This window comes from Zootermopsis nevadensis, unplaced genomic scaffold (genome assembly GCF_977971745.1).
Source record: "Zootermopsis nevadensis isolate Lab colony 2312 unplaced genomic scaffold, Znev_1.0 Znev_ptg000031l, whole genome shotgun sequence".
NCBI lineage: Eukaryota > Metazoa > Arthropoda > Insecta > Blattodea > Termopsidae > Zootermopsis > Zootermopsis nevadensis.
This window is the reverse complement of record NW_028259163.1, coordinates 2,287,066-2,313,359: the sequence shown is the minus strand read 5'-3', so window position 1 is coordinate 2,313,359 and position 26,294 is coordinate 2,287,066. Positions and strand designations below refer to the sequence as shown.

The following is a 26,294-nucleotide window of genomic DNA, read 5'->3' as shown; positions in this document are numbered from 1 at the left end:
AGCCATCTCGACACAGGTTTTCCTTGGTTTTCCTCTGTCTTCAAGCAAATGCTGAGATGGTTCCCAAGTTCCAAGTTGCCACTGCAAGCTTCTCATGCAGCCCTCCCGATTTAAATTAATCAAAATTTACCACCCCTTAACGCCGTCAAAATTTACCCCCCTCCCCTCCCCTCAGTAGGAACTTCTAAATTATGTATTAAACTTCCAAATTAATAGCCTCAGCTTTCTCTAATACAAAATTTCAAAATTCCGTCTTCTATGCCAATCATCACACTAACGCCTTCACTCTTACTTTATCCTTAACAGAAGGACGAGCGGGCATTGCCTGGGGACCTTTAGCTATAAGATGCTCTTTCTCCCCCCCAGATATCGAAGTGTCTCTCACTTCTCCCCCACCAATTTCCTCTTTCTCTCTCGAAAATAATATTTTATGAATCTAGTCCGTACCGCGAAGAAAACACTACACTTCACCATTACAACGAAAGATTGCTTATCGCAGTTTAAGAAGATAATCGTATTAAACCCACAAATAAACCGTGTGGGCAAAACGTAAAATTCGTTGTTAAAACATGTGTTACGTATATTTACCATTAAAAACTTGAATGCCAAAAAATGAAATATTTTAGTACAATTCGGCCTAATCTGAATGTGTCAGGGTCCTGACAATTTACACACCGACAATTTCAGCGTCGGGTACATCTTATGAAAATAAATACGACAACAACATATTTTCTTTACAATATCTTAGCAAGTAAAAGTTTATCTCATTACGTAACCTGCAAGCTCATACACGTAACGCATTATTTGAGACGAAAAAAACACACAATAACATCCAAATGCGATAAACACCAACAAGTTTGTTAAAATATTTACAAGTCATTGCAAATATATATATATCGTTTTGCGTCACTGCTGTTTATAAAAATAAAATACTAATCAAATATTAGTCTTAATTAAAGCCCCTAATTAGGTTATTTAACGACGCCTTCTACTGTGACGATTACATTGTCGGTGCCAGAGTAAAAGATTGTCAGTGCAAATACTAAATTCGAGTCGCTTCACGCAATAAATTACATTAAATTTCGCAAAACTTAGCATTTCATCCTAATTTCATATGCAAATGTCTAATATTTGTATATTAATTTTAAACCAAAAATGTGTTTTGTTACTGCACTTTAGGGAAATAGCAGCTGTTTACAATGAGAATCAAACGAAACACACAAATAAAAAAAATGCAGACTTTCTGATCGTTAAAACAGGTGGGATTTGTTACCATTAGGCTTTGAAGGGTTAATAAATACAATAATAATAACAAAAACCAAAAACAACAACAACAACGATGCAGCTTTAACCTTGGCACGTGTTCTATGCACGCAATGCTTCAACAGATAAACCTACAGCGTCCTAAAAAATAATGGCTATCCTGGAAATGTTGACAAAGTAGGTTTAGGAACAACAACAACTGCTACAGACTTCACGGCTACGTATCTGGGAATATTAATCATAACAGCTTTAGCCGACACTCGCCCAAAACGTTTTTACGGATTCAGTCCGTACCGCGAAGAAAACACCACACTTCACCATTACTACGATCATCTGGTTAACACTGTTTAAGGAAATAATCGCTGTTTATAATGAGACACGCGCTGCGTACATAATATTTAAACATCTAGTCCGTACCGCGAAGAAAACACCACACTTCACCATTACAAAGATCGACTGGTTAACGCTGTTTAAGGAAATGATCGCTGTTTATAACGAGGCTCACACATAATATTTAAGAATTCAGTCCGTACCGCGAAGAAAGCACTACACTTCACCATTACAAAGATCAACTCTTTAACGCTGTTTAAGGAAGTAATCGCGACTCAATAAATTCCTTGCCTTGTATGAAACGCATACAAAACAATAGGTAAGAAACTGTAAGGAATTATGAAGAAAGATTGTTTAAAAGTACATCGGCCAGCAAATAGCTCGAGGAACTGCACAGTGACAAAGAAAATCACGCGGAATTAACCGGTGAATCAAACGCACCAGCTCCCCCCCCCCCAAAAAAACGAACGTGAAGTATAAACCGTCAAACGGGGCACCTGGAATGACAAATTGGGTTGAAAAGTTTAACCCACCCGTTAACAGGAACACGTGTTTAAAACACGTGCAGAAATTAAATCCTTCGTATATGTTTCATTGTCTCTGCCTTCTTTCTAAACAAATATCTGCTGTATTTGATACGATTTCATTCTCGACCACACTCGATTTCGGCAGAAACTTTCAAGAACGCAACACGGCTAATCTTTCATTGTTCTTGTCCCCCCCCCGAACCAATTCAAGTGGTTATGTCACGAAAAATAGAACTAGCGATCTCACCAATCTATTTATTAACCAGACAAAGCCATCAGCACTCACTTAAGGCTCGTTCACACTAGTTAACTCTTCTGAATGCGAGGAATACAAATTCAAGGCCATGTTCACACTGTACGGAACAAGATGGCGTCAGCTGACTGCAACATCTACTTTGTTGGGGGGGGGGGGGAGGAGGAGATTAAATGAAGATATTCGTGTAGGACACTGGGACCATGAAATCGGCCGGGTAGTACGCCTACGCCTACGAACAAGTTGACCTCTGAAGACAGGAAATCCCGTAAGATCACATGAGAATGTCAAAACCATACCAGTTTTGGCTTGAAAAAAAATTATCACTTCCCGCGTCATCATCTGAAGTTTCCTTCCATCACAATCTGCAGTTAAATCTTCAATGTCGAATTACGTCATTTGTTAATCTTCGTCTCTCGCATTTCTTTTGTTTTCAAGAGAGTTCCATTCAAAGAAATCGACTAATACGAATGAGGCTTTGGATAACCTTTGTCTAGAAGCAGTGTAACTTCGTGTGATGAGAGAAAGAGATAAAGTTAATGCTACAGCAGAGAAAGGATACGAAGAGAGACAGATTAAGGTGCCAAAGAATCATCTCCCGCCAATGTAATCTGACTTGTTGCAATACTTTTATAACAAGAGACAGACACTAGAGTTAGCAATACGACAAAACCTGACGCTGTTAAAATCGCGTAGTTTCCACTTCTTTTGTTTAGTTTTTTTTTTTTTTTGGCAAGTCAGAACTGCCACGACCATCATTCAAGAACCTGTGAATGGAGCGCGTATATTTTAGTCCAGTGTCTTCCAGCCATGCCAGTGCTAATTTCGGTAAGCAGCCACCAAGGTAAGCCCAGATGTGCCGCACAGACACCGACAAAACACAGTAGCGGTGTTACACACAACATACAGAAACACCTACGAATAGCACAGCCTTGATTAAAAGAAGAAAAGAAACATTTTAATTTTGCGGTGCACCGCGCTTAAAACGCGAATTAAACATTTAAAAGCCCGGTGGTAATTATACGTACCGCCTCGTTTGACATTCTATATCTCTCAATTTTGTGGGTTTCGTATGATTCTCGTTGCAAACAGCGATTGTTTCCTTAAACAGCGTTAACCAGTTGATCTTTGTAATGGTGAAGAGTTGTGTTTTCTTCGCGGTACGGGCTGAATTCTTAAATATTATGCACGCAGCGCGTGTCTCGTTATGAACAGCGATTATTTCCTTAAACAGCGTTAACCAGTTGATCCTTGTAATGGTGAAGTGTAGTGTTTTCTTCGCGGTACGGACTGAATGTTTAAATGTTATTTAGACGAGCCATTCCACATTTTTTTATTTGCATTTTCAAATCCCTCACGTAAATTAAACCTATTTCTATCAGAAGGTCGAGTGGGCACCGCCTAAGACCATCGTAGCCGAAATTTAAAATAAAGCCGTCAGGTCCAGAACACGAAGTCAAGAAAAGAAGCGCTTGAAACGTAAGATAAATCTCACTCCATAGTACGGTAGCTGTTATTCTAAAAGGCTTTTAATCTCTTCTCTACAGCACTTACTTCATGATAATCATGTAACATTGCTGTACATTTAGAATTCAAGAACCAAACTCGACCACCGCCTCCTACACCACCCTTTGTGGGGGGGGGGGAGGGAGTTGCTGCCAAGGATACAGCACGCAATGCATTGATCCAATACTTCGCCTGTTCAGACGATGCGGGGGAAGGGCGCGCGGTGGTGTCTGCTGATACTCGTAGATGTGGCAACGTCGCCTACTGGGAAATGGCTCCCAGCTGACAGACTCGTAAAAAAAATGCGTCACGCTCCTTTACGACGGGCCAGGGAGAGATCGTTGCGAGGGCGGGGAGGAGGGGGGTCTACGTAAAACATGGAGGGGAAGGGAGGGACAGAGGTGTGTGTGTGTGTAACCCCACCCAGTGCACTGCAGCGACTTTGGCTCAACACGCCGACTAGTCCGGTCAGCTGTTCAAGACCTTTTTCCTGCCCCTCCGTTCAATATAACCCGACACCCCTCAGCCAAATTAATCCCGCCGACACGCATCCCAATATCTGTCCCTGATGATGGAGGCAGCAAGGACTTATGTAACTTTTACACGGCGCTACAACCCAGGAGACCGCCATCTTCGTACTCAACGCCGTGAAAACCTCGAATCCTACTTATAGCAACCCTTAGATCAATTTCAATACAGTCATCTCATCTGCGTCTAGGTCTTCCGATTTGTGTTTTCCTTTCACGTTTTACTGATTTCTAATCTCTCCAATCAACAAAGATGGAATCTTATTTGGGGGGGGGGGTGAATACGCCGCCATCTTCTTCAAAAATCGATTATTAGATCGAAGTTACGTATTCAAGATCGCAAAATGATTATCGTTCTACTTCGTGTTTGCGATATTCCGGATTCAACCTTCAGCAAAAGATGTCTAGTTGATGTTCTAACCGAGGCTGTTTTACTTGTCGTCAGTCCGTCAAGGCTGCACAGACCGGGAAAACATCTAAGACCCCTTCCTCCCACGTCCAAAATCAAATCGTCATTCTCATGTTATCCTGTCGCCCGACGCTATATACAGATGTCCCACAAGTCCAAAGTCATTCCAAAACAACTCTTTTTTGGCAAATGCAGAACAAAAGAGGGGGAAAAATCGTAAATGGCTGAAAACAATCTCACGCGTTGGAACTGTTCTACCTAGGACTACACTGCGCTCTTTACATTACGGTGATGTTGCCATATCGACACTGCAGAGAACGAGGGATTTTTACACATCAGTGGGGGGGGGAGGGGAGATGTGGAATAAAGAAAAAGGAACAGGTACCACACGGAGAACTGGGAAAACATCCAATCTTTCGCTGTCACGTAAAAGTGGCAACATCGCCGTAAATGTAACCATGTTTTATGCAATAAAAATTGTAGCTCCGTTAACGAACTGTTCCAACGCACGAGATTCCAACGACTTTTCCTTCTTTACATATTCACGTGCTTTGCAAATCAACCCGAGCTCTCCTGCGGTCAGGGTCTCGTGGGACACTCTGTATACACTCGAAACAAAAAAACAAAAAAAAAATCTTAAATAAATCAGGTAACATGAAATACCAGTTGTTTATGAATAATTTAATTGCATTTTATAAACCAGGAAGTTGCGTAATCACGTAAATTCATAGAACAAAACAATTAAATGTTCGTAATCGTTAAGAATGTAAAATTTTACACTAACGCGAACTATTCCTTTGGCGAGTTGTCTGACAAAATTCCACAATAAGAAGGGAGTGCCTGTATAGAAGTATGAAGCTTACATTACCTCTGCCTACTGTTGCGATCTCATTCTATTTCCAGAATAACGAAAATCTTTTCTTCTCACTGTACTTATTTTCGGAAAGTAACATTGACACGATATAAAAACCAAAATAAATGTCCTTAAATAAACGATCAATGCCCAAGGGCGTATATGTATTGCCTTTAGTTTATTTAACGACACATTTCAGCTACATAGGATGAGTACGATGTTTTTAAGTAACATTTATAGTAATATCTCTGAGGGACTGAGTGAAAACTACGACTGAAGTACTAATCATTGGTATTATTGCGTATGGTGGCAATACTGAAATAAAATTACCAGAATTTTAGTGTACAATCGGAAACAACGACGAAGCGTGAAATGTCTGTCCCGTTCACGAGATCGCAGAATAGAAAATTAAAAACGTCCACATGAGATCCTCGTCTTTTAGCGTCTAAAAATGTCACTGAGACAGAGGATCTTTCGAATCGTAAAACTTACCAAAACGAGCTCGTACAACTTCCGGTCGCTGCAGACCGACGGACGTCAGGGCTGACAAGTGAAAGTCTTTTAAGTGGGCATCTGAAATCCCGGACTAACACAAGCATCCTAAGATTTAACATTACCTTGCCAACCAAAATTTACGACACCACGGTTCAAGTCCTCTAGTAATTAAAAAAAAAAGTTCGTTCCCAAGTTTTGTGGAAATCTGGCATTAACGTCCTTGAGCCTTGAGCCATCACACATTAGATAAAAAAAAGAATTAGATTAACCTTGTAAACATTTGAATTTGTGACTGTTGCATTTCGTGAAACCAAAATTACTAACCTAACCTAGAATTAAATCTGAATTCAAAATCCGATAAGAAACAATGTCTTGCAAATATTTCCGTGTTATAGTCACAGAAACAAATTGTCGACTGGAAAAAAGAAGCCTTCGTAACAATTACATTCTGATAAACAAGCAAACTGCTGTCAGTTGCATCCAAACACACGCTAAATCAAAACACCGCAATGCACATTGAGAAACACTCCTTTGCCTCAATTTTAAATCGCGTTCAGCCATTAAAAGTTCCGAAAATAAGTCTCTATCAGATTCTTCGCGTGTACCGTCCACTTGCAACAACTCGATATCAGAATGGATTTTCACAAAATTTGATACTGCGCGGTCTTGCTAAATAGCTCTAAATCTGGTTAAAATATATCACAGATTCCTTTAATTAATTCTCATTCTGACCGAAATCTAATTCTTTTGCCCACTTCCGGTTGCGTGCGAAAAAAAAAAAACACCTCCACCCGGCCACAATATCGACTAGAACATTCCACGTAAAGTAGGCGTTTCCTCCAAGAACCCTTTGTCGTAGAGTACCTCAACCTATGATCCGCGACTTAATTCTTGTGTTTCCGGTATAGCTCCTACTAATTCTCAACCTCGGCACTAGACGGGAGTAAGTGGTCAACATCACGCCCCGGGAAAGGATCCCGGTACCCATTGGATATGACGCAGAGGCTAGATGGAAAGATCTTCTGTCACCGTCGGGGATCGAACCTCTATCATCCATTCACTATACTGAGCTACGCCGGCTAATACAGAAATCGATAAACCCACAAAAATTCATCCACGAAATCTCTGTACTATTTAGTTTTTCGTATAAATATCCTTTGAGCCCGATGTTTTTAGTATAGGTAGTTAAATCCACTCATGTGGCCACTAGCATGTGAAACGGATAGTAGAAATGCATTTGAATTTACATAAACAAGTTGTGCAATTTGTCTGTGCTGGCAAGCTCGTGTGGGCATGTTGGCACGTCGGACAATTCTTGTCCAACAATAAGATATAATTCATTTTTCCTTCCTACAACTGGGGTTTCAGACTTTCTCAAACAAATCAACAACAAACGGAATCCTCGAGAAGCAAAATGTAGGCTCAGTCAGTCAACAAATTCCCCGTCGCCTTTTATGGAAGAAAATGTCCACTACCGGTCTCTACACCGACGTAAATTAAACCATAAACACATTAACGATAAAGCAGGTGGTATATATGAATACCAATCGGCTTTAAAAGGTTAAGGCATTGAACTTTTTCAACACTTTAAAATTTTGCATTCTTTGAGTACATCGGTTTAAAGTGTACGTATAATAAAACTTTGTACCATCCGTCATATTTTAATACTCAATATTCGTGGCACTGAATTGGTTGTGAAATTACGAGTTGCCATGGAAACTTATATAAAAAAAAATAATTACCTTATTTTATCTTCAAACTCGGGGTGCAAAAGAGACCGGACGTCATATAATTACGAAGACCAAATACGTGAGAGAAAAGAAAATTGCGCTAAATCAGATTAACAGACGGTTAGTCGCCAATTTTCTGACATCAATTGAATATTCTTTGAGGTCAGGGTCACCACGCTCATAAGGTAATAATAACCTTCGACTTTTTTTAAGTCTTTTTCTTACATCAATCTTACTTCACGACATTATTCTGCCGTCAACACATCCTTGAAATGACTATGAAACCAGCTGTGATACGAATTTAAACATTTTATATAACACAAACCCACGATAGGATTCCTGACGCCATTACAAAACCCGTTGCCCTCAAGGTAAGAAGCAATAAGACCTCGCCCGCAACCTCATTTTCTGGGGCCATTATTGACAGTACCATAAAATTTAAGAAACGAACAAACACAGCGTAAAAATTACGTAGAGTCGCCAAAATCTGACGTACTTCAATTTTGATAAATATAAAATAAACATTTTTTTAAAAAAAGATCAAAGATCCATCACGTTCGGGGCTCGAGACTGCAAAATTCTATTCAACTCTTTGAATCCGAAGCTCGTCTAAATAATATTTAAGAATTCAGTCCGTACCACGAAGAAAACACAACGCCTCACCATTACAAAGATCAACTGGTTAACGCTGTTTAAGGAAATAATCTCTGTTTATAATGAGACACGCATTGCGTGCATAATATTTAAGAATTCAGTCCGTACCGCGAAGAAAACACAACGCCTCACCATTACAAAGATCAACTGGTTAACGCTGTTCAAGGAAATAATCGCTGTTTATAATGAGACACGCGCTACGTACGTATTAAAACATTTAGTCCGTACCTCGAAGAAAACACAACTCTTCACCATTACTACGATCAACTGGTTAACGCTGTTTAAAGAAATAGCAGCTGTTTACAGTAAGAATCATGACTTATTGTTAAAGCGTGTGGTACATATAGTTACCAATGGACTTTAAAGGATCAAAGAAAACTGACGCCTGCAACCTACAGCAAATTACCACAGTACCACAACAAAATGCGTGTATCCTTGTCTAAAAATCAATTTAGTCGCCGCTTCGGTATATAACAGACGAGAGACGCTGTCAGATATAAAAAAAATCCTTTGAAAGTGACGTCAGGCGTTTCCAAATTACAGACACGAAAGATCTGAGGTGCTGTTGTGGGCGTGACACAACATACCAACTCAATCACGACCCAAACCAGTGGCGAGAATAAGTTAAGGTTTGCGCATGCGTAGCTCATGTGACGTATCGCGTGATCATCTTAAAACCTTGCGCATTGAACAACTCCGTAACGGATAAGGTGAATAATTTAATAATGGAAACTTTTTTTTTACCAAAAACTGTCGAACCATTTCCATTTTAAGGAAATAATCCATTTTTAGAGAGTAAAAACAGAAGTACAAAAAATGCAGAACTGCCTATTGTTAAAGACGGTAGTGACAACAATTGCTACCACAGGACTTTAAAGGGAGAATTTGAACACAAAGGAATTAAATACGGAGAGCGAGTACGTACAACAATCGGTTGGAAGGAGTGGTAGAAACTTGGCTACTGCGCTTTTACAATTGTTACGATCTTATCAACAGGTAAACAGCCTTCTATACATCCAACGCTGATATCACTTACCTCGCAAAGAGAGCCCAGTTCAACAGAAGCACAATTACCATCTGTTCTAGCGTCATCGGTTCGGTAAACGCGTTACCCTCAACTCAGGGTTCGTTCGCCTTGGGTTTACCCACGATTTCAAAAGGTGAACTGGCATCTCATCAATTGCGAACTTACTTAGTTCCAACAGCCTAGATATTTGCTTTTTTTAACCAGCTCCACGAAGCACGGTAACCAACCTGAGAAGCTGACATTCGCTCAGTTAGTCCATGTCCACAGGCACGTATCATGTGCCAGATGAATCCAATCCACGGCTTCCAAATATATTTCTCTATCTGAGCCTCATTAATTTATTCGCCCGATTGTTGGTTTTGTGTTGATGACTGTACAAAACGAAACGCAAGATTCCTAAGAAATGGAACATGAGACTACATAAAATTTTGATGGCGCTTCGATGTGGCAATCTCGCGGCGGTCTGTACCGAACGGCCGGCCGGCCAGCTAGCCAGCCAACCTCAGTTCACAAAGCTGCATGCAGGTGACGCATGCATCGTCATGATGTTGGCTCCCAACTGGTTTTTAGTTCAATGTACCGCGGCCAGTGAAGCAGGGCTGCCAACACGAACCCTACTACACCCCGCTTCTAAAATTTACTACGGGCGTAATCGTACGGAATTACGTACAGTTAAGCAAAACTTTCTGTTCCTGAAACTTTTTACCGAATGAGTTCTTCTAGATCTCCATTTATAATCATTCTCTTTGTAATATAACCAGTTATTTTTTTAAAAAAAATTCTTCTTCCGTACAGAACCCCCAGCAAACTTTTTCTTTCTTTCTTTCTTTCTTTCTTTCTTTTGGGGTGACACGTTACAAAAAAATTCAATACTATATGCAAAGTGCATACACATAAAAAAAACCTGACCATTTCCACGTTTGTTCCAAGACGAACAAAGGAAAAGTCAATTCAAGGATTTCTAAAGAGTTACCGCCATAATCACCATCTAGCAATCGAGAAGTTACGCCAAATGTTGACCTGTGCCCTCCTCCACAACCCAAAAAATCTCTTAAAACGTTGTTATCTGTACCTTAATCCAGTTTTCATCCCACACAGTTGGTACAGCCTGGGGTATTACGAAGTTTTGTCCCGATCTGTTTCTTAACTTCTCACAGGCTTAAAATTCTGCACGTAACGCCTTCAATTTTGAAACAGAATTTCTTTTTAACTTACACCCGTACGCCTCCACATAGTGGCGGTCAGTATCGACGGAAACTGGAAAACAACTTGGGGGGGAGGATGGAAAGAACTTAAATCGATCCTTGTTATAGATTTCGACGAACCAGTTACAGAAATTACGGAAAACCTCTAGATTCACGTCACGTTACGACGTCGCAAACCCTTCAGATTCCAAGATCTCATACGTGGTTTAAGATGTAACAAATAAGGCGAGCCATCTTTATCTCTGACGTCATAAAGCCTTCCGGCACGGGTTAGAAGAAAAACGTTTCAGATTCTGTGAAGAAATATCTCACCGTCGAAGCAAAAATTCTGTCTCAGCAAAACACGTTGCAGTAAAACTGCTTGACAGCCAAGAAACTGCAGTGTGGGCGAGGAGGATTTTGAAACACCGAGACAGTTTCTTTCCTCACGCGATGTTCTGCTTAGCCCTAGAGAGCCGAAGCTCGTCTGAATAATATTTAAACATTCAGTCCGTACCGCGAAGAAAACACAACTCTTCACCATTACAAGGATCAACTGGTTAACGCTGTTTAAGGAAATAATCGCTGTTTATAATGAAACACGCGCTGCGTACATAATATTTAAACATCTAGTCCGTACCGCGAAGAAAACACAACTCTTCACCATTACGAATATCAACTGGTTAACGCTGTTTAAGGAAATAATCGCTGTTTATAATGAAACACGCGCTGCGTACATAATATTTAAACATCTAGTCCGTACCGCGAAGAAAACACAACTCTTCACCATTACGAATATCAACTGGTTAACGCTGTTTAAGGAAATAATCGCTGTTTATAATGAAACACGCGCTGCGTACATAATATTTAAACATCTAGTCCGTACCGCGAAGAGAACACAACTCTTCACCATTACAAAGATCAAATCGTTAACGCTGTTTAAGGAAATAATCGCTGTTTATAATGAGACACGCGCTGCGTACATAATATTTAAACATCTAGTCCGTACCGCGAAGAGAACACAACTCTTCACCATTACAAAGATCAAATCGTTAACGCTGTTTAAGGAAATAATCGCTGTTTATAATGAAACACGCGCTGCGTACATAATATTTAAACATCTAGTCCGTACCGCGAAGAAAACACAACTCTTCACCATTACGAATATCAACTGGTTAACGCTGTTTAAGGAAATAATCGCTGTTTATAATGAAACACGCGCTGCGTACATAATATTTAAACATCTAGTCCGTACCGCGAAGAAAACACAACTCTTCACCATTACGAATATCAACTGGTTAACGCTGTTTAAGGAAATAATCGCTGTTTATAATGAAACACGCGCTGCGTACATAATATTTAAACATCTAGTCCGTACCGCGAAGAAAACACAACTCTTCACCATTACGAATATCAACTGGTTAACGCTGTTTAAGGAAATAATCGCTGTTTATAATGAAACACGCGCTGCGTACATAATATTTAAACATCTAGTCCGTACCGCGAAGAGAACACAACTCTTCACCATTACAAAGATCAAATCGTTAACGCTGTTTAAGGAAATAATCGCTGTTTATAATGAGACACGCGCTGCGTACATAATATTTAAACATCTAGTCCGTACCGCGAAGAAAACACAACTCTTCACCATTACGAATATCAACTGGTTAACGCTGTTTAAGGAAATAATCGCTGTTTATAATGAAACACGCGCTGCGTACATAATATTTAAACATCTAGTCCGTACCGCGAAGAGAACACAACTCTTCACCATTACAAAGATCAAATCGTTAACGCTGTTTAAGGAAATAATCGCTGTTTATAATGAGACACGCGCTGCGTACATAATATTTAAACATCTAGTCCGTACCGCGAAGAGAACACAACTCTTCACCATTACAAAGATCAAATCGTTAACGCTGTTTAAGGAAATAATCGCTGTTTATAATGAAACACGCGCTGCGTACATAATATTTAAACATCTAGTCCGTACCGCGAAGAGAACACAACTCTTCACCATTACAAAGATCAAATCGTTAACGCTGTTTAAGGAAATAATCGCTGTTTATAATGAAACACGCGCTGCGTACATAATATTTAAACATCTAGTCCGTACCGCGAAGAGAACACAACTCTTCACCATTACAAAGATCAAATCGTTAACGCTGTTTAAGGAAATAATCGCTGTTTATAATAAGACACGCGCTACGTACATAATATTTAAACAGAGAGTCCGTACCGCGAAGAAAACACAACTCTTCACCATTACAAAGATCAACTGGTTAACGCTGTTTAAGGAAATAATCGCTGTTTATAATAAGACACGCGCTACGTACATAATATTTAAACAGAGAGTCCGTACCGCGAAGAAAACACAATTCTTCACCATTACAAAGATCGACTGGTTAACGCTGTTTAAGGAAATAATCGCAGTTTATTCTGTGAATCATAAGAAACATAAATAAACTGCGCGGACAACACGCAAAGTCACCGGTTGCTAAAGAAAGACAAATGAACGAGTTAACATTTTAGCCCACGAAACACATCAAAACGATTTAAAGGCACCTACACATGACATCATTCCTGCAAATGCGTCACTGCAATGACGTCATCAGACGCCTTCGACTACGAAGTGTTCGCAAACTGCGCGCACATCACACCAAAGACATCGATACACCACCACAACCTGTACCACACTTCGAGTGGTCTCTGGACTCGCCCTTGCGACGTCGATCACAATTAATGTGTTACACTGTAACCAACTTCAGACATTATCACTACAGGATTTATGCGAAGAATGCTTTATATTCCGATAAAAATTTAAATACATTTCACCTAGGAAAGGATGCGATCGTGGCGAAATTTAGGTAATATCTCGTCCTTTCCCGGAGACACAAGAGAAAACGCGTAAAATCTGCTTTCGGATCGATATTTGAACACAGGATCTGCCTAACACGGACCAGGAGTGATTTAACTACTCCATCTGCGAGGTATTTGTGGGTTTCGTATGATTATCAGAATAAACAGCGATTATTTCCTTAAACAGCGTCAACCAGTTTATATTTCAAACGGTGACGTGCGGTGTTTTCTTCGCGGTACGGACTGAATTCTTAAATATTATGCACGCGAGCTTCGGCTTCAGAGGGTTAAAACGTGTAGTCACTGAACGGAACAAAATTTATTTACGAACAAAATCGTATGTATTATCTTCATCTTCGATCCAGAATGTTGCTAGGGAATTTTGTTTTTGCCCTGGACCGGTTGGCAGCTCTGCTGTTCCCAGGCCGTGGCGTGCACGAGATAGATCCAGCTTCCAAAATACCTGCCGCTCACCGCCCTCGACACAAAGGAATGCGTTCACTTTAAAGTATGATCGGCATACGTCAAACCCAGACAGTCTTACTGCTAAAACGGATTAACTGCCAATCACTACGCCTCAACTAATTATGGATATGAACACGTTTGGTGACAAACGAGCATTTGTACTGGAATGATTATGATGAAAACAAAATTCGACGAACGACATGCCTTCAGAACCTCAGAGGAAACCGGAGCAGAGTCATGCTCCTCCCAGCTTTATCCGAGTAAAAATATGAGAGATTAGGTAACGTTAGGTTACGAGGGTCGCTCATTAAGTAATGCCCCACATTTTTTTCCTCAGAATATATTTATTCAAGATGGCTGAAATTTAGTGACAATATAAATCAATGTTTCCCTTACACATACTATTTTTCCACACAGTCCCCATCAACTTGTACGGCTTTACGCCATCGTGGAACAAGTGCGTGCATGCCTTGCCGGTACCAGCTCTTGTCCTGTGCACGTAGCCATGTCCTCACTGCTTGAATCACGCTCTCGTCATCTTCAAATCTTGTTCCGCGGATAGCATCTTTGAGTGGCCCAAAGAGATGAAAGTCGGAGGGTGGATGGGGCAGCACCGTCCAACCCAATTTGGTGATTTCTTCCCGGGTTCTCGGACTTGTGTGAGGGCGTGCATTGTCGTGCAGGAGCAAAATTTCTGCTGGATGCTTGTGAGGCCGAGCTCGTCGGAAACGCTTCTTGAGGGTTTCAGGGTCCTGATGTACGCGTCTCGCACCTCTTGGCATTACATCCACAAGAATGAACCCATCACTGTCCCAAAAGACAGTCATCATGACTTTTCCGGCGGAGGGAGTTGTCTTGAATTTCTTCTTTCTCGGTGATTGAGGGTGATGCCACTCCATTGACTGCCTTTTTGTCTCCGGCTCAAAGTGGTGTATCCAGGTTTCGTCACCTGTAATGATCCCTCAGCATCAAAACGCTTCCAACAATTCAGAAGAAATTGTTTTCCTTTGAATCCTGTGGTCTGCTGTGAGACTTCGTGGAACCCATCTTGCGCACACCTTCGAATATGCAAGAGCCCGGATAATTGCAATTACACTTCCATTGCTGACTGAAAGCTGTTGGGCCAATTGTCGAGTTGTGACGCGCCGATCCTCACGAATAATGGCATCCGTGCGGTTCAACATGTCTGGAGTGGTGGCTGTGGCAGGACGCCCAGAGCGCGGCAGATCATGGAGCTCGGTTTCTTCACTTCCTGAAGCTTTAACTCTCTTAGCCCAGCGACCAACGGTGCTCCTATCGACTGCACAGCTTCCATACACCGCACACAAACATTTATGAATGTTCACCACAGTTTCTTTTTCAGCAAAAAAGAATTCAATTACAGCTCGTTGCTTGTAACGAGAGTCGTTCACAGACGCCATTTTAACAGTTCACTACAGCTCCGCCATTGGTTGGAATCATTTGAAACTCCGTACACGAACGCGAGAAACATCAAATCTCAAGCATGTAAAAGTACACTTTTCTATCTTCATTATTGGCTGAGAAAAAAAATGTGGGGCATTATTTAATGAGCGACCCTCGTAGATTCGACCAGCGTGTATCTGCCAGTATCTAGTCACATTAATCCAATCCATACCCTCCAACCCAATTACCATAAGATATTTTACGTCATTCTCCACCAACGATAAGATCTTCCGGGAGGTGTCTTTTCATCAGACTTTCCAACAAAATTCTGTAGTATTTCCTCGTGCTACACGCCTTGCCCATCCTCCTTGATCCGATCACCGTAATATTTGATTAAAAGAAGAAATTATAGAGCTTACGAGGAAATTGTCTACAATCCCAAGTCACTTTGTCCTTAAGTCCCACGCGTTCTTATGAATACGCGGTTCTTATTATGAAACCATTGATCATTTTTGTCTTCAAGGCTCGAGACTGAGCGCTGAGAAACGAGAAAAATCTGGTATTCCAAGACGAACAATAACGTAACCGGACGCAGGACGTGAAGCCGAGATTAAATTTCACGTGGGGTCTGGGCAGGACTTCCCCCCACAACGTCAAAACCAGATATGGGGGCCTATGCGAGACGCAGGTAAAGTGACCCAATTACCATCGGGTCCTTAAATAAATGAAGCTGAAACTTCATAATGACCTTTGACTTAGGCACAGCGTATTCTCGCCTCTTTTCATGACTAAAACTGAAAATCCTTCACGGACATTTTCCAAAAAGTGTAGACAAGGCGTGGGATGATGAAAGCTGAAGACGAAACCCACTCGATTCGCTGGTAAAACGCAGTATTGATTAAAAAGAACCTCGTGGACCACATAACGCAAGGGTTTCTTGAATGTTATAGAAGGCAATTAATATGCAAATGATGGTTGTTTGATCATCTGCTGTTAAAAAGGTTTAAAGGCATTAAATTATATTTATGAAAGTGTGTGCTGTTACAACCGTTGCGATGGTAATGCTAAGGGATTCGGGTCTCATGGAATAATTTTTATGACTGTGTAATTATGCTTTTCACGTCAATCTTAACGGGAGATTTACTGGTATAAGTTACAGTTTCATAACATTTCGTAATAAAAAAGCCATTCGGTGTAGTTTTTCAAATGGTTCTGGAAACTACATAATCATCGAAAAGCCAAGCAAACATTTCCTGGGACATGTTCTATTTGTCAACAAAAATATTAATTTTAAATCAGAGAACAGAAGTTAGTGTTGGATATGTCCGCAGAGTTCGCTGTTTTCATGTTTGACGCAACCAGACGAAGGGCTTCCATGTTATGGAAACGGTTCAAGAGACTAAATATTGTCGATTTAATATATTATTATTATAACATAAGGAAAATGCATCCTTAAACTCATTCTGGATGGTTAAGAACGGGATGCCAGACAGTGTTCGACAATGAACTCTCTTTGTACCTGTAAAAAAAGACATCCTAGCACTTCAGCTGTTCAAAGACGACTGACTCGCGCGACGTGGCCTGCGCTGGCTACTGCGCAGTCGCAGAGACACCGACTGTTTATTAATCCAGTCCAACATTACTGAACTGCAACCATCAATAAATATTTTAAAGCGTGTCGCGTGACTTTTGGATCGCAAATGCTGCAGATAAGTATCACGTGACGTGCAATGTTTGCAGCAAAATTTTGGTGATATCACTGTGGTGATCATATTCTGATAAATAAACCAGGCACTGTCAAATCCCGAATGAGAAAACTTATGTATGTAAAGGATTAACTGGATTTTTATTTGGGGCTGAATAAGGAGATAAAAATTTTCATATTTCCATGCGTCCGCTTGATTTCACCCTAAAACCAAATTCTATACGTAATCTTGTTTCTACCCCATCAGAACATTCATTAAACGCCCCTGCAGAAATAAGTGGATATTGAACCACCTACATACAATCTGAAAAGGAAATAATAAAAAATTCCTCACACACCCACAGTTACAGATGGAGTCGGCTCATCTAACGGAGCAGAGAACAAACCAATGACGTCGTAACATTTATCATTTTCTGTTTCTGTTCCCGGCGACTATTTAAAAGCAGACCACACGTGTTACATTTTTAGCCCACGCTATGCCAAAGGTCAAGCACGTACGACATAATTTGACTATTTAGAAGCAGTAATTACTGTATGTACGATCTGATTTAACAATCAACAAACCCACGATCAATTCATGGGCTCCAAATGAACTTCAGAATAATTAGGGGCTTGTTTCAGTATTACTAACTAAAACACACAACGCACATTAACGCTTTTACGCTGAAACTAGTATAAAATAATATAAGAATTCAGTCCGTACCGCGAAGAAAACACAACACTTCACCATTAAAAAGATCATCTCTTTAAAGCTGTTTAAGATAATCTGTATTTACAGTGAGAATCATACGAAACTCTCATTATAAACAACGATTATTTCCTTAAACAGCGTTAACCAGTTGATCTTTGTAATGGTGAAGTGAGGTGTTTTCTTCGCGGTACGGACTAAATGCTTTAATATTATGTTCGCAGTGCGTGTCTCATTATAAACAGCGATTATTTCCTTAAACAGCGTTAACCAGTCGATCTTTTGTAATGGTGAAGTGTAGTGTTTTCTTCGCGGTACGGACTCTCTGTTTAAATATTATTTACGCGAGTTTCGTGCTTCAAAGACGGGGACATATTAAGTTTTTTTATTAGTGGATGTTGATGTAATTTCCATATTCAGTAACAACCAAATCAAAATTCCACCGTCTCTGTAATCAAGCCTTCACTCTCATTCTATCCTTATCATAAAGACGAGCGGGCAAAGCCTGGGTACCTTCTAGCAATAACGTCTGGATCTTTAAACTCGTAACAGAAGTATCTGTCACTTCTTTCCATAATTCTTCAGTTTGTTTATAACCCCCCCCCCCAAAACTGTTTCGTCTGTGTTTCAAAGGTTCCCAGGCAATGCCCACTCGTCCTCCTGCTACAGGGCTGTAGGCAGAGTGCGTTCGATTTGCGTGTTTCAGAGGATTAACACACGAGGAATTCAAAACAGAAAAATCCACACATTATCAAATCTGCACAAGAACTTAAGAAATCGTGTACTAGAGCACGGTAATGTGAAGGTAGAGACGGAGAGGGAATAAGAGGAGGGGGGAAGGAAGGAAGGAGAAGTGTGTGAGAGAGAATACGATTTCTAAGGAACAAGAGTTTTCTCTGGGCACAGAAATGTATTCTGCACTAGTTGAAAGCAACAAAACAGACCCGACATTCAAAGCAAGACGGTCACCTGCTCACTCCGCCATTATCCGAAGGGATAAAGCAAGAGCTGAATACGAACTCCCGTACAAGTCTGACGCTTTTACCGACAGAAATAACCACCAGGGTCAGAATTTCAACACAAAAGTAAAGACGTACATAAAAATGAGGCAAGGGACTAATTTACGAGTACCAAGCCCTTAGAAAATTCATCGAACACAAAGCAATTTCAGGAATTGTTACTACAGAGGTTAATGCAAAATACAAAACAGGTTTTCTTCAGGTGTGACGCGACCAACCTTTTTTTTTGAAAGGGGGGGGTGTTCTCGCATTTCGATTGTCGTTTTGTTTTTATCGGCTATCGAACAAAGCAGAGCTGAATGGTCTACGATAACAGTGAAATTAATTAATTCCGAAAGATAAAAAGTGAAGATGGCTGGCCTTTGGTAGTTTACCAACGTTTCAGACGCCCTTACCGCCTCCATTATCAGGTCGATCGCGCTACAACCTAAAATCCTAATACATGAATTGATTCTGTTTCTTTTATTCGACAGATATACGAACATATATTTATATAAATGGTTGCAAAAACATCGTAAAATAACCTATTATTATTATTATTATTATTATTATTGTTTAGTGTTCTGTCTGACGACAGGTCCATATGAACAGGATCCTTCCATCCTTTTCTCGGACTGGGACCTGTTCATATACGTTCTTGGCAGATGATCCAGAAGTGGTTTGCCATTGCCTTCTTCTGTGTGTGAATGGGATGCCACGGAGGAAAACTCCGTGTTGCCTAGACCACGGCCTTGCCCAACACAAGTTATACATTCGGGAACAGCCGGGAATCGAACCCGAGACCCCCCAGGATTACAAGGCCAGCGTTCTAACCGCTAGACCACCTCATCTTATTATTATTTAGTGTTCTGTCTGACGACAGGTCCATATGAACAGGATCCTTCCATCCTTTTCTCTTCTCGGACTGGGACCTGTTCATATACGTTCTTGGCAATGATCCAGAAGTGGTTTGCCATTGCCTTCTTCTGTGTGTGAATGGAGTAATTGTTGGGATGCCACGGAGGAAAACTCCGTGTTGCCTAGACCACGGCCTTGCCCAACACAAGTTATAAATTCGAACCCGAGACCCCAGGATTACAAGGCCAGCGTTCTAACCGCTAGACCACCTCATCTTATTATTATTTAGTGTTCTGTCTGAGGACAGGTCCATATGAACAGGATCCTTCCATCCTTTTCTCGGACTGGGACCTGTTCATATACGTTCTTGGCAGATGATCCAGAAGTGGTTTGCCATTGCCTTGTTCTGTGTGTGAATGGAGTAATTGTTGGGAAGCCACGGAGGAAAACTCCGTGTTGCCTAGACCACGGCCTTGCCCAACACAAGTTATAAATTCGGGCACCGCCGGGAATCGAACCCGAGACCACAGTCAATAAAAGACTTGATAAAACCGCGTAAAGAAAACTTCAGAGTCTGTACAATTCATGATATATTATTATGTACACGAAAGTTTGGCTCAGAAGAGCAGACAACTCGTTAAGACTTAGGCGTATGTAGGATAATATTAAAATGGATCTTTCGTGATGTTGATTAGGAGGCATGGATGGATATGGATCACTTTTGGGCTGTTTTAAACACGGTGATGAACCTACGGGTCACAGAAAATTCGGGGAATTTGACTACTCCATATGTAAACGCATCGATCGTAAGTCTGAAACTTGTTACTAAATGCGTCCATGAAATAAACAGAGATAAGAAAAAGCAACCCGTGGGGAGGGGGGGGGGGGGGTTACCCTGGCCATGGATTTCCTACCAAACCGGTCTAGAGACGTCACAGCTCGAACCGACCTCCCTCACGCAATCTCACATGAGGTTGACTCCGCCAATTAACTACGAAACTGTGTGACGCTCTCAAAATAGCAAAGCTGTTCGTTTCATTGCATCGCGTTTTTGTTATAATCTCGAGCACATTCGGAGATCTAAAGAAGGCGGTGATATCATTTTCGTCGATTAACCCACGCAAATTACGAAGACGACCAAAAATCAAGAAGGTCGTAAGAGAGTTTTGAGGTCTGACATGTACACTTTTTAAAAAGATTTTGATTAAAAACTAATAAAAAGTCTGTTCCGCGTCTATACTAACGTTTCGGAGAAAAAAAATACATATGCGTAGATGGGAGAATAATATTAAAAAGGAGTTTTACGGAATACGCGTGAAACTGAGCCCCCAAGACAGTGTGCGGATGTTGTAAACACGGTAATAAACCTTATGGTTCCATACAAGGCGGGACAATTTCTCTACTAGCACGTGTCTGCTCGAAAACTGGGGGGAAAAGTCACGAGAAAATCTAGGCGTCGATAGTTTCCTGACGCCACGGGCAGGCCTATTAACGTGGGCGTCACGTCGAACCATTTTATGATCAATTATTATGTGGGTTGCATATCCGCCATTGGTTGTGTGTCGAGACTTGTATAATTAATACCACGTGTAAACATTTATAAGTTTAATATACAATGAACACTCGTAAACAGTCGTAACTACGAAAAACAAATCAATTTTTTCGTACGTGCACTATACGAGAGATAAGACGTCGAGAAAGGAAGAAAAAGAGAGAGAAAACCCAACCATGAATCACATAGAAGGCTGTGATTAAAAAAAAACTTATCTACGCTGCACTAAAGATGGCTGACTCAACCTATCGCGTCTGCAAAAGTGTTGATGGATAATTACATAAAATTATTCTGAAAAGGTAACATAAACCTCCAATTTACTGACGACCTCAGTTTTTTAAATGTAAATTACCGGCATACGTAACAATGTATCTAATTTTAGAAAGGACATTGTTGCTTCGTAGCAAAAATTAGTTGTTTCAAAATTGATAAGTAATAGATACATAACAAAGCCAACAGTACGCAACAATAGAAGTTTCCAGGTGCTTAGGACGACTCGCACTGTTACTCATCGTTCATAACCGCGTTAACAACAGCTCGCCTTCGAATAGCTGATTAAGAATTACATTTAGTATATGAGCAGGAAATCTGATTAAAAAAGTAGCATAACTGTAGTTTAAAGCTCAAAGAATATTTAAACAAGGTTTGACTGTGAACTTTAATTTATGAACTGCAATAAGATACGTCACACCAGCCAATAAGAAGTTAAAAAATATGTCATGAGTCACGGATGTAGTTGGATTACGAACAGACGATTCATGAAAAAACATCAATAACAAGATAAAGTTCTTTACAGCCAGAACAATATGGTTGGTTCCATGTGTGACTGTACGATGCAGACGAAGGTCAGATGTTCCGACTTTATAAAGAAAAAAAAAAAAGACGGACGCCGCCCGTCGCCTCGTAAAAACGGCGTAGGTTTCAAGGTCATTTCGTTGTGTCCGCTAACACGAGCAATATAGGAATAATGCGTGACCACCATTTTGGTCAACGATCGTAAACACACATCTCCCTAATCAAAAATATTCTTCGCATAAGTTTCTTAACGACGCTGTTTCAACTACAGGGATTATGCGACATCTACTGAAACGAAAATCATGAACATTAACAATAAATAGATAAGTATCTGTAAGGAGAAGGTGTGTTTCACGTAACGATTTCTTATACAGGCGGTAAAAGTCGTGAAATATACAGCGAAAAAACGTGTTGGCATTTTTCCAAAGACACTATCACTGCTTCGTCATAAAATTTCAATATCAGTTGCTAAAACCCACGAAGAAATCTGATAAACCATCAATTGTCTCTCTCTCTCTCTTCATTGATCTAAAAAAATGTTGCTTGCGTATTGACGGGGGACCCAAACATGGCGTCGAAATATTTTTACCTGGCAAAACTAATGCTAGTTCAACACAAGATATTTTTGTCACACGTCATCCCATTAAATAAATGTACCACCTTTCTTAACAAACAGCAATATTTCATTGTGTATTTATGAGTTTCGTATGATTCCCAGAATAAACCAAGACTATTTCTTTAAACAGCGTCAACCAGATGGTCTTCGTAATGGTGAGGCGTTGTTTTCTTCGCGGTACGGACTGAATCCTTAAATGCTATTTAGACGAGTTTCAGCTTCAAAGTGTTGAAGGAGCTAAATAATCTGTAGCAATTACGACGTGCGTTACCAGCCTGCTTCGTGGCACAAGAACGGCTCGGGTACGATGTTATTTGAAAAGCTGATACATCTCTGGCATCACAGATTACAGAAGCAACCCGGGGACCAGTCAGACCCCGGAGAGAACTCTGAAGGGGGATGTTCGAGAGAGAGAGGAGGGGTGGGGGCAGGGGGGGGGGATGACAGAATGCAAGCCACCCAACACCACCAGGTTGTGCAGGCCTAGCAACAAAGCGAACGGCAGTCCCACAACGGCAACACTGTTCTAAGGACTAAGATAAATAGTTCAAAGAAACAATTTAAGACACGTGTCTCTTCTGCCTACGCCATTTCTCCATAAACAAATTCTTCAGAACGCACAACTGGTATCAACTGTATGAAATTATTAACAATCGTCTGTTGGAGAACTTATTTTAAACTTCCTTTGCAGCTTGAAGCTCGTCTAAATAACATTTTAGAACTCAGTCCGTACCGCAAAGATTGGGTTATCACACACCTCTGTCCTCATAAAATGAGCACGATTATTTTATACAATTTAAAATGGCCGAATTAAAGAATAAAATATACAATGTAAGGTGTAAAATTACATAAAACTACTACAGTTACGTCACGAAACGAGAACTAGGTGTTAAGTATTATGTGAAGCAGTTTGGAACTTATGACCCACTAAGAACTGGTTCAAACGGAACCAACTCCGATGTATGGTTGCCTTCTGCTACAAAGAAGAAATGAGCTAGGGCATATGTGTGACCTGACCAGGCAACTACAACCAATGAAACCGTTACTTGCAGATGGAGGGGGAACCTCTTTTCATTTTGAAAGAAAAGGAATTCAATTATTTTCATAATGTGAGATTTCTACTTACCAGTAAACCAGTTTCAACACTAGGTAACAGGGTTAATCTGCTGCCATCCATCAACTGATTTTCTTGTAAACTGCCATCACGAAGTTGCCTATAACAAAACCAATTACGGTATACCACCACTGAAAATCAAAAATAAACACACCTATACATTACTATTGCACAGCATTATTTTAAAACCTATCAGTGATTTCCAATTAATATTCGGCCATTTTATACTACGTACCACAGCTTGCATCGACTACGTCATCACAGCTGATAGAGTCTTCGGCGTTGCAACATCGAACTTAGTTTACAATTACGATCCATGGTTTCACTTATTTCAAACTGAAAATTATTAAAACATATCACTTACCTGTCCCTATGTAGCAAACATATCCGTTCTTTGGGCACTTTAAGTTTCTTCGATATTACTTTCTTCAAATTTTCAACACTTTCCGTTTTCGCCATTTGAAGATCGAACTGGCCTCCTGTTGTTGGCGTGACGCGAACAGTAATGGTTGTTCCTGAAGCACAGCCACACCCCGAATGTTGAGAAGTTTCCGAAGTAGAATTTGAATTCGCTTTTGCAGCATCTGATGCCCCAGCATTTCCACCGCCAGTATCCATATTGCTGGCTTCACCTAAGAACACTAACACTCACAACAATACTGAACGGTTACGGAAATTAAATAGCTTTCCACAAACACCCTTCCTTCCCGAGCCACCGACCACACGCAGCGACTTCCACCTCGCGACTGATTGCAATGGACAGCAAGAATGGCTGCTAGCAGCAACAGCCTAACCCGGCCCCGGGGTCGGAATATGGAGAAAAAAACTATTAAAGAACGCGTGAACACTGCAGCATCTATCGGACAATATATGAACTAAATAAATGACGGTACACGCTGAATCGATAAAACAGGACGATGCTTTTGAACTTAATGGCACCTATTCAACACGCCCGCCAATGACAATTTCTATTACAAAGAGACAAAGTGCAATCTAAGAGTAACACCAAATCTCGTTTTATTTCCCAGAAACCGAAACAATCCTTTAACAGCAAAGAGAAATATAAAAACTTCTTAAAATTTGTTTATCTTTCATTCTTCTTCATGGATGAGACAAACAAAAGACGTGCCAACCTAAAAAAATCATCTTATACCATGTTGGTCTTCCTGTTTACTAATTAAACAAAGAAAATTACTGAAAATTTCTATGGACTCTAGGTGTGATGGGACGGAAATTAAAACAGAATTTTGATGGGCAAACATCTTGGAGAACTGTCACGACAGAAGAGACAAAAATTCAATCGAGATTATTAAAACGTGATTTAAGGAAATGGGTTAGAGGCAGAGATAAATAACGTTAAATTAACATCGCGAAACTTTGTTACGAAGCACACTGTGAGCTCCAAACTCTGTTTTGTGGCACCTAGACTGTAGAAGAAACTGCTTTCGGATACGTTTATTAGTTGCAAACATTTACATCGGAAATTCCGCTGACCAGAGATCAATACAGCATTCAATTACTTAAATTAATTCATATATTTATTGGACGATAATTTCTACTCACTCAAAACCCCTTTCACAGTTTCGGGTTTCCCTTTCTCTTATTTGAATCATTCGTCCGTCGTACCACACCACCACCACCACCCACCATTACAAAACGGACTCGTCGTGGATGAGTTCTGGCGATATATCGGTAGAAAGCACAGATGAACAAAAGACAGTAGTGTCACCATATCGAAATAGGTTATCTATATATCGAACAACCACTTATCACCGTGTCCCAATCGTTTACATGTACGTCTTTTAAATTGACAACTATTTTACATAATGGAATTCTATACAACAAATGAGCAAGATGACATTATTATAAACGTCTAAAACATTTATAAGGCCTTCATTCAGCAAATTTTTGCCCTGCCACAAGTACTGCACATTATAACATCAATTACTTTTATTGCTTTTTACCAAGTAATCTGAACATCAAGATGGATCTTAGGGAGGTGGGCTGTGAGGATGGTAAATGGATGGAGCTGGCTCAGGATCGTGGCCGGTGGCAGGCTTTGGTGTTGAACCTGCGGCTTCTGCTACCAGAGAGTTAATGTCCCAACTCTTCTGATACTGGTACATACATTTATGAACCTATAAATGTTGCCCTATCTTAAAGGCATTCATTACAAACAGAGCCGAAGATGGCATTGACACAGATGCATCATTTTTTTAATTACCTATGATCCAATTTAAACAATACCGCAAATTTACACAGCCAGTAAGAAAATGCGTTAAAACATTTCTTTTGTAATATAACGCACTTTCTATGACTTTACAAACAGCAATTCACACAGCACATTAATGCTGGAGGTAAGGCTCCATGCATTCTATACCTTGACATTAGACAGAAGTCAGTGGTCTGTTCCAGGGTAAATTGATATCATTTTTGGACAAGAGGCTGGGCGGGAATCATTAGAATTAAATTACGACAAAAT

The 26,294-nt window shown here is 40.4% G+C and overlaps 1 protein-coding gene across 1 annotated transcript in view; it reads right to left on the bottom strand.

Moving 5' to 3' along the window:
- The window catches only part of stx (ubiquitin-like domain-containing protein stuxnet), a 45,296-nt gene extending 19,047 nt beyond the window's left edge, over positions 1-26,249 (bottom strand). Inside the window, exons 1-3 of the mRNA XM_087359178.1 lie at positions 25,376-26,249; positions 24,177-24,444; positions 23,825-23,912 (exon numbers count right to left, since the gene is read on the bottom strand). Of these exons, the coding sequence (XP_087215304.1) occupies positions 23,825-23,912; positions 24,177-24,430 (342 nt within the window). The 5' untranslated portion in view covers positions 24,431-24,444; positions 25,376-26,249. The remainder of the gene's footprint in view (positions 1-23,824; positions 23,913-24,176; positions 24,445-25,375) is intronic.
- Between the last annotated feature and the right edge of the window lie 45 nt (positions 26,250-26,294).